Source organism: Zootermopsis nevadensis, unplaced genomic scaffold (genome assembly GCF_977971745.1).
Source record: "Zootermopsis nevadensis isolate Lab colony 2312 unplaced genomic scaffold, Znev_1.0 Znev_ptg000021l, whole genome shotgun sequence".
NCBI classification, from domain to species: Eukaryota; Metazoa; Arthropoda; class Insecta; order Blattodea; family Termopsidae; genus Zootermopsis; species Zootermopsis nevadensis.
The window spans coordinates 10,694,382-10,709,819 of NW_028259153.1; the positions used below are offsets into that span (position 1 = coordinate 10,694,382).

At 38.0% G+C, this 15,438-nt stretch overlaps 1 protein-coding gene across 8 annotated transcripts in view; it reads right to left on the reverse strand.

The window, feature by feature from the left end:
- Window positions 1-62: 62 nt before the first annotated feature.
- Window positions 63-15,438, reverse strand: part of LOC110827125 (long-chain fatty acid transport protein 4-like) — a 194,267-nt gene continuing 178,891 nt past the window's right edge. For 7 of the 8 annotated variants that reach the window (XM_087353197.1, XM_087353203.1, XM_087353199.1 and 4 more), the window contains 10 exons: window positions 12,240-12,390; window positions 10,819-11,056; window positions 9,732-9,966; window positions 7,188-7,389; window positions 5,001-5,193; window positions 4,753-4,896; window positions 4,164-4,301; window positions 3,382-3,539; window positions 2,586-2,739; window positions 63-903 (listed from right to left, as the gene is read on the reverse strand). In XM_087353197.1, the coding sequence (XP_087209323.1) occupies window positions 749-903; window positions 2,586-2,739; window positions 3,382-3,539; window positions 4,164-4,301; window positions 4,753-4,896; window positions 5,001-5,193; window positions 7,188-7,389; window positions 9,732-9,966; window positions 10,819-11,056; window positions 12,240-12,390 (1,768 nt within the window). In that variant the 3' untranslated portion in view covers window positions 63-748. Of the gene's footprint in view, window positions 904-2,585; window positions 2,740-3,381; window positions 3,540-4,163; window positions 4,302-4,752; window positions 4,897-5,000; window positions 5,194-7,187; window positions 7,390-8,646; window positions 8,849-9,731; window positions 9,967-10,818; window positions 11,057-12,239; window positions 12,391-15,438 lie in introns of all 8 variants that reach the window. The other variant, XM_087353198.1, reaches the window with a different exon arrangement.

Consider the following 15,438-nt stretch of genomic DNA (forward strand, 5'->3'; position numbering starts at 1 on the left):
TCCACTCCCCCTTACACCTTCGTGGAGTGAAGCTCAGTCAAACAACACCGAATAGAATCATATTATCTCAAATACCATTTATTTCAAAATATACGTTTCATTCACCCACATTTATATTATTTTAATAAAACGTCTCAGTAACGACTTCTTAATAAAATATTTTCTCGAAAGATGTTCACTGGCGTTGGAAACTTTCCAATAAATCTTCAGTGACGAATCAACTGATTCTGTTTCAGAAGTATATATAAACTTCAATCCTCTCTTTCCCATAAGCTTGTGCTTAACGCAACTTTAACAAATAAGCAAGAACGGCTAATTTTCCTAACAGGAAAATCTGGACCTAACTGCACGAACTAAAAAAAATAAAAATAACCAATACGAGATGGCTCAAGATTCGTCTTCAGAGCATCACGAAAAGAAACATTCTCTTTTCTTGACGTGGAAGATGGCGATAACAGCCAAATCTACGTAAAGCTTGATACAAGCCCATTTACGAATGGATGAATAGTGATGCATTTTGTTCCATATCAATAAAACCTATCTGAAAAAAAACGTCAATAATATTCTTCCAAAATATGGAGACTTTCCACGAAGTCTTCAAACAATCTGTCCTTTCTAACGTGCGCGCCATCGCACTTTAACATAGGAATCACAACCTTTTTGTCAGTTCTCATTGTAAAGTGATTATAAATCCATATCAGCCCACGAATTATTTCCTATAAAAACTTTCAACTACGAAATGTGAAGATTACAGTCTTATCTTTCCCGCAACTATGCGACTGTAAATGTCTTCAGTCAGATGTTCGTACGTTCCGGAAGGGTTCAGGTAGTATAACTTGTCTTTGATTGTTACTGGATCGAATCCGTCGTGCTGCAAGTCCTTCTTTACCAGTTTGAAAGTTCCTGTTAAATAAACAAGCAATTTTCATTACAATTTATTATTTTGTATGAAATGGGGCCCAGAACATTGCAGATGCCATACGATGTTCTTAATTGTTTATTTGAGCTACAATAAATTTTCTTAATGTCAAATAATCCAAAAATTATACCATTAACTCTTTTATCCCATTTCAAACACTATTTTTAAACTGATTGCAACTTTTACTCATAACACGATAAGATCGCCCCTCTCCCGCAAAATGTGTATTTTTATTAAGAAAACTATGAAGTATTTTACCCTTTTACGGTCCCCAACTTTTTTCAGTTGGCTTCATCTATGGACTCCTTGGACGAGGGATCGGCCCGTCTCAAGTCCATATTTAAATTTTTAATACAAACTATCTTCTTTGTGGAATTTTAGCATGTTCTATCACATCATAAAACGAGTCCTGTGCTTCTTTAATGATGATGTTTGTCTGCTCGAGTTATTTGAGAAGAGAGTGACGAGAGACATTTAAAGACATAAAAGGTTAGGACGTAACAGAAGGATCATAATTCATATTTTTAATAAAATATTTTTAAGGTGATCAAATCAAGAGGCTGGAATAGGAAGGGAAAGCAAGAGAGAGATCAGAAATTCACGTAAAATCACACGAATAGCTCAGTTGGAAAATATATACACAGATGGAAGGAAAACATTAAAATAAATCATGTCAATATGGACTGCAGTCATACGCATTAGGGCAGGAACTGGCGGTAATATAATTCTTACAACTCTGCAATTCACATTGTCTGAGTGTGTTTAAAAATATGAGCTCGTATTTGATTTGCCTTTTTTTTATCCTACGTCAGACTCAAGTCTCTCAACCATTCTGGCAGCCCAATACAGATTTGAATCGGCGATAAAACCAGTGATTGGAAATAGTTATACCGCGTATTTCTCAAGAAAATACGTAAATGATCAAAATTCAAAATAAGCCTTTTTTACTCCAGTCATGATATTTGTTAATTGTTAACACTGTTGAATTCTTGCATCCTTAAATGACACTCAATACAGACATTTATGGGATTTATATGATTTTTAGTGTAAAAAGGGATTATTTCCTTAAGCAGCATCTCCAAGGAAGAATAAAGATGGCTGTCTGAGATAAAGGAACCAGTCAGTCAAGGTAGAACCTTAGCGAGACTAGTGCGGAGTAAGGTGAACATTGGGCAATGGCAAAGAGAGATAGGGCAAAGGAGAGCCCCTCAGGTACCAGTGGAAAGGTCACCAAATGTAAGAAAATGAGGGTAGGTGGAAGAAAGAGGAAATGAGGAACTGATTGGGGCTGGCCTAGTAACCGGTTCGGAACAGGCGCTGCTGTGTTCGAGGCTTCCTAGGCCGTGAATGCCGTAAAACATAACGAGAGAGGAAGATGTGCAAAAACTTTGAAACTTGGTCCATATGTATAACAGCGTGAAGTTTTATAAATTTTCAGAAAGTCCAAAAAGGTAAGAAAAATGAAAAAAAGTTTATGGATATTCTGTAAATGAAATATTTCCAACATGGATAATCAGGCAGTTCACTAAGAAGCAAAAATCCCTCAAAATCAATGCCATCTTTTTACATCCACCTCTGCTGATCTTTTACCCGGCCAGTTCTCGCACTTTGTGTTGTATAAATAACTGAACACATTACATCTGTGACTGTTAGGAGTTTTTCTTACCTGTCATATCAACTTTCCTCAGTACCCTCACAAACTGAGGCCTGGCGTATGCAGGGAGCGCCTTCTTCATACCATCTGCTAGTGTCGTCAGATTTAAAGTGTCATCCTGATCGAGAATTGCTGTCATTCCTGCCTTCCCCTCCAAACCTTGCACCTGAGGACAAATCATGGGTTAATGATTTCTGGGTCATAGCTCTGTACCAAAAGGAAAGAGGTGACAATACTTGGAGGTGCTTCCTACCTTCGTGTTCACTTGCCTTGAAGACAGTGACAAGATTTGAGAGGAAAGAAATCCAAAATTAAATTAGAACCTTGTGGCCTGTTCCAATTCAGAATTACTTCTGAAATTGTCAGTCAGTTTCAAAATTTGGCAGGACTCCTTGGATGAGTGATCAGTCCGTCGCAAGGCAACAAAACACAGAAATACATAGACAGACATCCACGGCTTGAGTGGGATTCGAACCCACGGTCCCAGCGAACAAGCGGCACAAGGCCCACGCCTCAGACCGCGCGGCCACTGCGGACCCCTAGAAAAAAGCCACAAAAGGGCAAATACATGGAAATTACAGATGACTGGAATTTTGATGCGATCTGAATGCTGACGTCACGTCTGTTTTGAGACTTAGAAAATCTCAATATGGTGTGTGTAAACATGCAACCTCACACAAAATACTTGGTATACTAAAAACTGGAATGATTGGAGGGCTTGCAGAAGAATTACAATTCTTAAAGCCACACGGTTCTAGTTTCAAAACTTTGAAGAGATTAACGAAGTATAAAATCAAATCAGACTTGCCTCCACACCATACACCACTGCATCTCGATAATCGACTAGATTGCTGATTATAGCTTCAACTTCTGATGTTGATACATTTTCTCCTTTCCATCTGAATGTATCTCCTGTTCTGTCCTTAAAGTATAAATATCCTAACTCGTCTGATATTAAAATGTCACCTGAAATGTAAAGAAAAGTACATCGTATATTACGACATTTGACACTTCGCGAGGATGATTATGGTCGTTTTCAGAAAATGCTGGAATTACACCTATTTTATTGGTAGTCAGTTGCAATGTCTTAAATGCTAATTTTCAGCCATCTGAACGGATGCATGAGTTGAATGCGGTCTTGCTGAATCCTTGGTTTATTGGATGCAGATGAATAGTTGGGTGGGTACAAAGTGATAAAAAAGTCACAATCCATTTCTGACACGTTCTATTTATAAATAAATCCCAAAACAAGGAACAATGTTATATTCTTCTTCTTCTTCTTCTATGGCTCTCCGGTCCGTATTCGGTCCGTGGCCTCCTCAATTCTCCTCTTCCATTCGGTCCTCTGTTAGGTCCGTCTGTCCGAGGCTTTGATCGAGGTTTCAAAACATCTTCCTTTTTACGGTGCAAGGTTGTTAGCCTTGCGACCAACCCCCAACCTGGAGGACCAGGGTACCTGTCTTAGTCTGACCTCTCCCCCTCGACTAATCTGGCTAGGGAGGCCCTACCAGTAGCTATGGGGTCACTGAGGTACTCAAGCCCCACCACCAGGACAAGGTGCAGGTACCATTAAGAATACAAAAACATTACCTGAAATAAATGCAGAATCTCCCCTGGAAAATACATTATGCACGATCTTCTTTTGTGACTCCTTCTGATTAACATAGCCAAGGAATGCTCTTGTTGGATTGTTAGGATTTATCTTTCCAATGAAAACTCCTGGCTCCCCTGAAACAATTCCGAATAAATTCTTCAAACTTCGTGTCACATTTAAATTTCAGGGTAATAAACAAGCCTTGAATCTAAGACTGTTGGGGGCCTGATGGCCTAGGCATAAAACCTTGCATTGGCCTGATGACCAGCCAGGTCCAATGCAGAATTGTCTGCGTGACTTTCTTCGCCTTTGACAAAGGTAAAACTTGGCTTGTGATTACGTGGAACGTCAGGGCCCCCTCCACTGCTAAAATGGCACTCATGAATGTATAGCCATCAAACATGAAGAGATGCAATTAATGAAGACATTTATGAAATTACTTTGAGGTAAAGGTGGAAACCGCACATTTATTTATATGGTGAAAAACTATTCTGGATAAACTGAATTTGTTAAATTAAGAATTAAAAAAAATAATTTTACAGTCCACAGTGCAAATCTGACATATAAAGATCAAACTAAACTCACCTGGTTTGCACGGTATACAAAGTTCTTTTGCATTGCGAAGTGGTTCGCCCGTTTCTGCATCTACTCGAATGATGGATATCGGGTAGATAGCAGGAATGATCCGTGAAACAAAACCTATTGCCCCTACTTTGTTGTCAATATTCACTAAAAGGAAGGAATTAAATACAATGAGTACAGATACACTTTCTCTGGTTGTATTTTAAAAATGCTTTATTATGACCATTTCTTATAAGAGGAATTTCACTTACCGATATTTGCATTCCCCTCTGTGGCCCCATAAAATTCGGCCACTTTTGGGATTTTAAAACGCTCTACAAACTGGGTCCAAATTTGAGGTCTTAGTCCGTTCCCGTAAATCATTCGTAGTTTATGTTCTTTGTCTTTCGGTGTTGGAGGCACTGCTAGGATATAACGACACATTTCTCCAATATACTGACCAATCTGTGGAATGATATTCAAATCATGATACAAGGATTATTAAAACATTTTAGCTTATTTTTAAGCAATAATTATTTTTCAATACACTTACATTTGTGTACGTAGTAAAATAAATGATACAATAAATCCCATATCAAATTTCTGGTAATAAAACATTTAGAATCTTGATTATATCTGACATAATGGTACATACAATATGAAAAGCACGTACAGGCCACTTCCTTGACCTCAACAACAACAACAACAACAATAAGGATCAATAATTGCAATTACTGTACACTTTTGAAAATTTTTGTGATGAAAATTTATTATTTCATCCTTGTTCTCTTCAATAATTTACAAATTTATTTGGCATGTTACTTGTTTTGTATTTTCAAATTATTCTTGTTCCCTGCATTTATGAATTTAATTTTTGCTAATTATCATCTGAAGTAAACAAATTACGTAAGTCAACTATGCCTATCATTGTAGAATTTGAGGTTTTCATGGCAGTGAGTCTGAAGATGGCTGTCTGCTGGATTCAGAGGTCCTTGCTTGCTTCCAGCAACCTACGTATTTATAATTTTATCTGGTACAATCTCAAATCTATCAAAATAGCTAACATGACCCTGTGTAAATGCCAATGGTTAATTTATGTCCATATTTAATTATTTTTACTATTAAGTCAGGACCTCAACATGTTCTAGAAACAATAAAGTCAGTCACTGCTACGCAACTTTATATTTACATCTGAAGATTACAAGAGAAAAATTTAATTGTGTAATAAGAAAAATGCATTATTTATTGCAGAAAAATCACACCAAAAGCGATATAAAGCATTACGCAAGGCAGCACATGCATAGATTACATGCAAAACACAAACAGAAGTAGCACACTCCGTGCGAGTTTAGAGACATAAGAACTGAAGACTTATTACTCGGCGTCATGTTTAGAGCATCAATGCTCAGGCATTAAAGGCATGACTTCCAAATGGGCAACTATGTTTTTAAAACAGGCACATACTATAAGTAACATTTCCGGCTAATAAAAGGTAGCAAAGAATAAATTAATTATTCCTCGTGAGATACAAGATTTTCGTAACAGTAAAAACAGAGTCTGTGGTCCTCTGTGTTACGACACTATGTGGTCTTCTAGGTATGCCTAGTTACCAATTTTCCTTAACTTCAACAGTGTTGATGTGTTAAATGACCGGTAAATACCCGTACAGGGAAACTGCATATGCCAATTTACAGTACAACTATTTTCAATGACTCCACTGTTAGCATTCTTCTTCTTATTTTTCCGGTTTAACAATGTTTGCATATTTTCCGGTACACTTTACGGGTCCCCAACTTTTCAGTTGGCTTGATCTATAGACATTTTGGTAGGACTCCTTGGACGAGGGATCGGCCCGTCGCAAGGCCTCTACCTGTACACAGGACAGCACAACACAGAAAAACAAACATCCATGGCTTGAGTGGGATTCGAACCCACGGTCCCAGCGACCAAGTGGCACAAGGCCCACGCCTCAGACCGCGCGGCCACTGCTAACCCCTGTTAGCATTCTACAAACTTTAATTACAAACATATAATCATCATTTGCAGACATAAAAAGGGTAAAATAGGTATTCAGGCACCACGAAATTCCTTTAATTTTGTTACATGCAAGGAAGTCAATTCAATTTCTCACGAATCACTACGAAATGTTGGCAATTTCCTGAATATCTGGGTCTAGTTATGGCGAAGGCACAGCGAACACTTATTTGTTTCGAATATTTAGCTACTATAAAAAGTGGAACCACTTAACATTAGAGTAATTACAAACAGATCCAGGAATACCTAAATTACTTCTGAAAGGGTTTTCTACCTTCCACCTGGTAAGAAGACAAAACAGATGAAGTTAGTGAAGAAACTGTAAAAGAGAAGAACATTAAGTGAAGTGTCATTTACGAAGCAATCGATAGAAAATTGTGAACTGGCAGAAATATATGAAGATAGCGCATATTTCATGTTGGTACCGTGCATTCGTATTTCTTGATGTCGGTAAAGTACGCTGAAGCTGAAAATTTCTTGCGAATGACAATACAGCTGCCGAAGATGAGAGCCTGTCCAACAGACATGGCCCCCCCAGCCGTGTGGTAAAGAGGCTGAGCAACGTAGAAACGGTCATCTGGCCGGAACCCAACCATCCACGCTATTGCTGCAGCCACAAATACAAAACTGCAACAGGGATCCGAAACTCAGACGAAATTCCTTCCATATTTTTAAAATATTAAAAAAATTGGCTACTTGAAAATATTTCCTTGGATGTGAACCTTAATAAAATTGTTTTAGAGATTAATGTATAATTATTACAAAATTCTGTTTACATTGTTGATAATAGTTCTACAAGAAAACCATACTACGTTGCGCTAAGCCTCGTCATGTCGTGGATTGGCTGCGCTAAGTTCAACTCATTTATTCTTTTAAAAATAAGATTGCTCCAGTTTGGTACGACAAGGTACTGCCTTACTGAAAAATAAGTGGTTTGTGATCCAGGGAAATTCTTTAACGTAATCCGGTATTCCGTTCCATTTACAGGCTATCAGCAAAAAAACAATGACAATAACAAAATTTCTTGGACATCATCCATTGTCCTAATTTGTATTAAAAACTACATTTTAGAAACTGAAATATTTCTCAGTCATAAGGGAAAATGTAATTTGTTGGGCCCAGTCGTAAATTCTGCTGTACGGAGTACCACTGACCCACAGAAGACAAAAAGCTTACGTTTAATTTTTCAGAGTTAATATAAATGCTCTGTCCCTGATTATAGTACACGTAAACATAATAAATTCTAAACATCGTACGTAAATGTATACATTTTCATAAATATTTATGTGGCATTCAAGGGCACAGTTTTCATCAAAACATGTTTAACGAAGTAATAATTCAATATCTGATTTAACAATAAAATAAAATATAAAATTAATCCATACTTCTAACCTAATGTGTTAATGCTCTTTTATAACTTAATAAACTAGTAGGAGCAGAACATAATGATAATTTTATGTTTTGTTGAAATAAACATTTAAAGCAGGTATTTTGCGACCGTTTCAAGTCAATGCTCCAACAATTCCTTTCGGCAAATCACTAAATAATTACATCTTCATAAAATTTAAACACGGAATGTAAACTTCGCGACAGCTATTCAGACTAACATCCTCCGCCACAAATGAGAGAAAGGCCATAACAGGACAGGATTTATTTTTAACCTCTCAACGGTAGCTTACGTCAAAACAGCGTTAATAAAGCCCAGCTTATGGTCTGCTCCATACCCGAACGTGAAGGTAACGCCGTAAGTTACTAACAAACACTTGACAAACACAAAATACAATACACTATTCTATCGTAACTGACGAAGTTAGCCAAGCAGACGAAAGAACAGACACAGACAACTGCAACAACGACATGCCAAAAGCAAACGTGTAGCCTCACCGTGCAGTTATGTCGAAAACAATCAGGAAAATAATGTGAAGCTGAGAACTTTCGCCTGATGACCACGGTAACGCCTGACAAGAGAGCTTGCCCCATGCCCAGAGCACCACCTGCTGAGTGGTATAACGGCAGGGGGCAGTAAACTATGTCATCAGGTTTCAGAGCCAGTAGGTGATAAATACCAAAGCTCATTAAACAATAGCTGCAAAAGAAACGTAAATGTCTGTCCTGTATCCTGCAATCTGACAAAATCCACGCCGAGTATTTGTAACTTCCCTCGAATGGCGATTCCCAAATGAGACGTCTCTTTGCAGTCTCTGAGAGTGTTGGCATCTCAAACCGGGAAGAAAAGGAAAAATCTGTGATGGTCACATGATTCTTTTTCTTTATTACGCCGTCTCCTTTACAGGAGGTTGGCGACATATTATGAACAGGATCCTTCCATCCTTTTCTCGGACTGGGACCCGTTCATGTTTTTTAGGCATTGCCGATGCCTTCTTCTGTGTGTATGGAGTGCCACGGAGAAACCGTGGAAGCCCCCGGAGGAAACCTCCGTGTTGCCTAGACCACGGCCTTGCCCAACACAAGTTATAAATTCGGGCACAGCCGGGAATCGAACCCGGGACCCCAGTATTAAAAAGCCAGCTGGCCATATGATTGAGGGCTGAAAATTTGTTACTTTCTGATTGGTGCACTGTACAGAAAAAGATGGAAACAAAAATAGCTTATTTTAAAAGAATAAAGGATATGTACGTCCTTTGGAAACTGGGTGATAGTTTCCAAAATTATGTGGTGGGGTTTTTACCATAATATCTTTCTGCTGATATAGTGCATGGTAAAAATAATATAAAAATTCTAAGTAATGTATTCTCTGCTGTATTTTAGGGTCCCGCAACTTTGTGTACAGAAAACAATTTCTGGATGACATCTTGTTTGATTTGTATACACAGAAAAAGTCCAAATTCTAAGACGTAATATTAATACATAAAACCTCTGCACTGAAATTCCCGTCTTCTCTTTTATAGTCACGAAGAAAAAGTACTTGACATTAGCGTCCAGTGCTTCTACACGCTATGGTTTCTTACCGCGAGTGAGTGATGACAGCTGCTTTAGGTAGACCTGTTGTACCAGATGTATAGATATAAAGTAGGCGATCATGGTATCCTGTTTTCTCAGTTACGATTGGCGGAGAGGATGGTGCTTCATCTATTAGAGTTTTTAGGTTCTTTTCTTCAAGTCCAATTGATTCATTGTTTGAGACAGGGCTCCACCGATACAACGTGATGCTAGATGGCAAACTGGATGAAACATCCTTCACAGCTGAAGTAAAACATAAAAGTATTAGTCAAAAGTCACACGTCTATTTAACTTCCATTATATTATTCCATCAAAATTAACCTTCTTCTGTGTCCAAACCAAAATAACTACGAAAAAAGTATTGACGTATTGTAGAAAATTAATCAAAAAGTTGTAAACTGTCAAAGCAGTGCTAATTTGCTTAATCTTTGAAACTTACTACCAATTCCAGGCATTTTTAACTACACCAACAGGTATTATTAACAAATTACACGAGAATAGTGATTATTACAAGAGAGGTAAATTTTGAGACGCATAAAGGCATGTCTTTTCACGAAAAAAGAATTTCGGCTATGTGGCATATATATATATATATATATATTGTAGCGTGGGAAAGAAATAAGCGCCCTGAGGTGCAGTCAGGTGGAATTAGAGGAAAGGATCACCGACGATCTCGGACAAAAGTTAGAGGCCACGCGGCGCGAGTTCGAGACACGGCTGCAGGCGGTGGAGGCCCGATCAAGGCACGGAGGGGCCGGAACGTTCGTGGGTGGCAATATATATATATGATTTTAGGGTACGATGGAATATATTTTGCGATATCTGACGATGCAATAAAGTCGCAGAGACAAAAACCTCTATCGTACATTAAGAAATTTCGGTGCGATGTTCATAATTACTCCGTTAGATTTGTCTCAATTGCTCTTAATTTAAGCCACAAAATTTCAAAAGTTCGTTATAAATTACACATCATTTTCATTAAAAGACACCAACATAATTTAAGTTTCACAAGATGTTCATGAGCATTATATTTTATTTCTCTATCTTACTTATTTAGCACAGAGAATAATTAATTATTTATGAATAATTATGTACCTTCTGTAACCTCGCTACTAAAAATGAGGGCTTGACAATTTCCAATTGTGATTGAGTGAATCAGAGGGTGTAAACAAAGGTTGTAGTTTATTAGGGGTGTAATAATGCCGAGCTTAGATAATCCAAGCCAAATGCAGACGAATTCAGGTCGGTTTTCCATCATGAGGCCGACAGTATCACCTTTCTGGTAACCATGATTCTTGAACACATTGCCTATTTTATTGCTGTATTCTTCTACCTGTAAAATAAAGATAAGAAAGTTAGGGACTAATGGTTTAAATTGTGGGTTCAAGCTAATGAACAATCTTCTAATTAAATTTCGTGGTATTTCTTTTCATATTCTACCTAGGCAGGCTTATCATAATAAACTGTACACAAATATTTTTCGGGCAGTGCTTTCTAGCTGACCAAAACATGTCTCTTCTGTGAAAACAGGTGCACAACCAATGGTTTAATTTCAAGGCCTTGTATACGGACAGCGTAATTCTTGGTTCACTGATTTAAAATTATAAAAGAATTTAAAGAAATATTCGTTATTGAACATTTCATTTTATTTCGTCATGCTCTCAAACCTCCAGTCAACACTTCACATCTTGTTTCACTAATTACAAAATTAGTATTAGCATATTAGAACACTACTGTATTTTCAGACATATGCAAAGATTAAACTTAGTATAAGAGTTATATACAGTATATGAGAAAAATGGCGCATAACAAGAACGGTAATGGGCAGAAAACCTGAAAACAAATATGAAAATGTAAAGGGAAAAATTCTCTAGAAGAAATTTCACATAACCGTCAAATGTGACATGTACATTAATCACAAAAAGGGGGGGGGGCCGAGGGTCATAGGATGTGACGTACATCACAGGAAATACAGAGATATCTCGTGCGATACCTCACTCGACAGTGATCAACACTCAGAATAATCTTACTGCTGTACTGTGCTGCCGTGCCGCGGCAGCAATACATCAGTAAGAAAGGAAGGTTAAGTTGCACGAATACTGTGATATGTGTCAGACCCTTGAAGCTTGTGGTGACCGGGCCCACGCTGCAGCCAGGGCTTATGCAGAAAGGTATCCATCACGCCGCCATCCAGTGATGTGTTTCGCCGGCTGGACTAGATGAAAGAGACTGGCAACGTCCTACCAAACATCACCATTCGATAGGGGGATAGGGGTCGCTAGATACTGCACTCGACGAGATGGTTGTGGATAAGGTGGCACAGAATCCATGCCGAAGACAGCAAGGAAATGCCTGAGAGTTGGGTGTCGAACATCGCGCTGTCCATTTAATCGTCCAGGGTGAAGACCTATATCAATACCACTAGTCATGGGTTCAAGGTCTCATAACTCATGATTATCATCGTCTACAATACTGAGAGTGGCTTTTACGGGAACACTAACGTGATCCGGGCTTACCTGAGCAAATGTCCACTCTGTGTTTTCAAAAATGAAGCATACTTTATTGGGATGTTTTGCCACCTGTTGCCGGAAAATATCACCAATGTTTAAATTGTTCCTGTGATGGGAACGGACTTGTAACATCAGTCCTACGAATCGAATTAGTGCTCTGGAAGAAAAAGAGATTTTCGGTATGTAATAACTAGGTTCAATGCTAATCATAACATGCAGACACAGTCATAAATTGTTTGATAATGGTTGAAATCTGTAATCCCAAAACTTACTGACATGACAAGTATTTGAAAATGACTGATGTTATGTTTATGTAATTTATATAATTCTTCATAAGAGCTTTGGAAAAGTCACTGATTTTGTCAAATTTAAATTTCAGACAATACGTATTTAACAAATAAAAATTTAAAAGTCTAAATGAAAAATGTGTCATAATCAATCATTTTCATAACCTCCAACTCTGGAAGAAGTATCCTACAAAACAACTTCTGATCACTTACGAAAATAACCAAATCTCCTCCCATGGTCTCATAAGGCAGTCTACAGGCTACTTCCATAAATTAAACACGAAGTTCTAAAAATTGTAATGCGGTAACGCTGTCTACTATGCTGTTTAGCTCCTGTGGCTGTTAAGACAGTACGTTAAAATAAATAACTGAATTCGATTGTTTTTAATGATAGACAAATTTCAAAACGATCTTCATTAAAAATTTTACATGATACAAATGTTTGTGGTAGGTCTACTCTGTGATTTCGAAAGCGTTTTCTTATAAAACGTTTAGGCACCGCGTGAAGTTCTGATACCTTATAGTCAGACTAATTCATTCCAATACAAATACTGAAGAAAAACTGATCAGCATTTATGTTAGGCGAGACTTAAAACTAGTTGGCGATTACAACAAACAATGGAATGTAGTAGACCGAGGTGCGACACAGCTGCATACCCAAGCGTATAAAAACAGTTCCTAGAACTTATGAAAACATGTAATCAATGATTCTCATTAAAATTACATCAAGATAAAAACAAACCCCAGAACTGGTACGTAGTATTATGCACGTGAAAACAATGTCAGGCTTACAATGACTAAGCTTAAATTATAACAGGTCACACATTATCATTTCCCTTGTTAACCTTTTACATAAAAGTTTTCATTCAATATTTATTAAGGCCTCTTGAGTCTAAAGCCGAGCGAACAGTGAATCTGCGTGTTAAATTCCTCTACTGTCATGGGTGTTTCAGTCACTGCTATTTATCCTACAGGATACCACTATCCCCACTACGAGGGTAGTGGGATGGTCTGTTCTGCACACGGCGTAAAAATACCTGCATGCTCGTCAAACTCTAAATATATTTTTAGGGTTAAGAAAACAAAAAAGAATTTGTTGGGTTGTAGCACAGTGTAGCCTGTTAGAAGTCCTTGTAGCAGGGACCTCTGAAACTTTGGTAATCTTCTCCCAGACTACACGGCGCTACAACTCAGACGACAACCATCTTCGTACTCACAATCAATAACTACGCTGTCTTTGAACGTTTTAAAACAGGGAAAGTGAGTTCAAATCCCAGTCAAGACTCATGATAATCCGTGTTATCCTGTGTAGGTAACGGCCTTATAATGGACCAATTCGCCGTCTAAGGAGTTCACCAACTAATTAATTCTTAGCTGGAACTGGCCAGAACGAGAAGGATAAACAAGAAATGAGCTAATTTTTACAACTTCCTTGCCACATTTCTTCTTCTTCTTTTTAAGCTTTAAAAGTTATGCGTTATGGCCAGTTGTAAGAAACATAAATTCATTTGGATATTCAGTAGGAATAATTAGACGTGGGGGGGGGGGGGGGTCAGCCAGACGAAAGGCCTCTCTCTACATACACAGGACAGGACAGAACAGGACAGAACAGCACAGAAAGACAAGGACAAACATCCATGCCTTGAGTGGGATTATAACTCATGATTCCGATGTTCGAGCAATCAAGGACCCCCCCCCCCCCCCCCCGTGATCGACCACATTTATGAATATTTAAATGAATGAATCTAGCATCGAAACTGGTCAAGCTGAATAGCAATGTCCGATGGCTGTACTCCATAAAATATTTTTCTCTCTTATTTATCAATGGTTCGAATCTGAGACGTACGAAATAACATTTGAATAATTCGATGGATGAGATGGGACGACAAATAAGCGAAACGAGAAAACTGCAATGTCATGACAAGTGACACGTCTCCAAGAAATCAAATATTATTCTTTCTCCTTCCAGAACAAAATTATTACTTATCCGATTATTAGTAATGATTTTAAAATTATACTGAGTAAACTAGAATACATTTTCATTTTCATTTTTAAAGGGACTATTTATATCCGAGGTACAGCCCACAGATCAGGAGAAAATCCCTGCTATTAATTCGATATACGCGCATGCGCAAGATTTCGCGGTGAGTGACGACCGATCCTAAAAGCATTCGTTCCACAACCACTGAACGAACAACAGACGACAGGCTTTCATGTGTTCTAATGGGTACAGCTTTAAGATTACCTCACAGTGGCACAGTGATTTAATCTAGAATATTATCGCAACACCCGCAGAACACATTACAAGTGCGCTCACTACACGCTACTCTTAACTGCTTGATGTTTTCAGTCTGTGTGTAGTAGAGTAAAACTGTGACGTATCACACTTCCCACAAATAGCAGCCTTTAGTCCAGCTGATAAGTAACATTCCCCCCGCACCGCACCAGAAACGACTTCCCACAGCAGGGTTTTTCTCGTTATCAGTGGACAGTACCTGCATTTCATAAATTTTATGTCAATATTCTTGGAACATTTAAGCAAACCGCTAAAGCGTAAGAGCTTTCTAAGAGATTTATCTTCTGACAGGATCTGCTTGGCCTTCGCACGTGTAATCGCCATTTGAATATATTTGGCACGTACATCGTTGGAAAGATAACAAATGTGGTCGGAAAGGTACTAGGTCACAATGATTATTACATATAGGGCAAGATGCCCTTCCTTTGTGCCAACATAATTTTAGTTACTTTTAGCAGCCAAACTTATTTGTAACAAAGTATTAGTTGCAACAACTTCAGTAAAGAACGTGTTAAATGAGTAACAAGTAAGATCTCGTGATGTGAAGATCAAATAGTCTAATACGTCCAAACGTTGCATAGACTAAAACATGAAATTTCAAATTATAAGCAGTGCTACAATC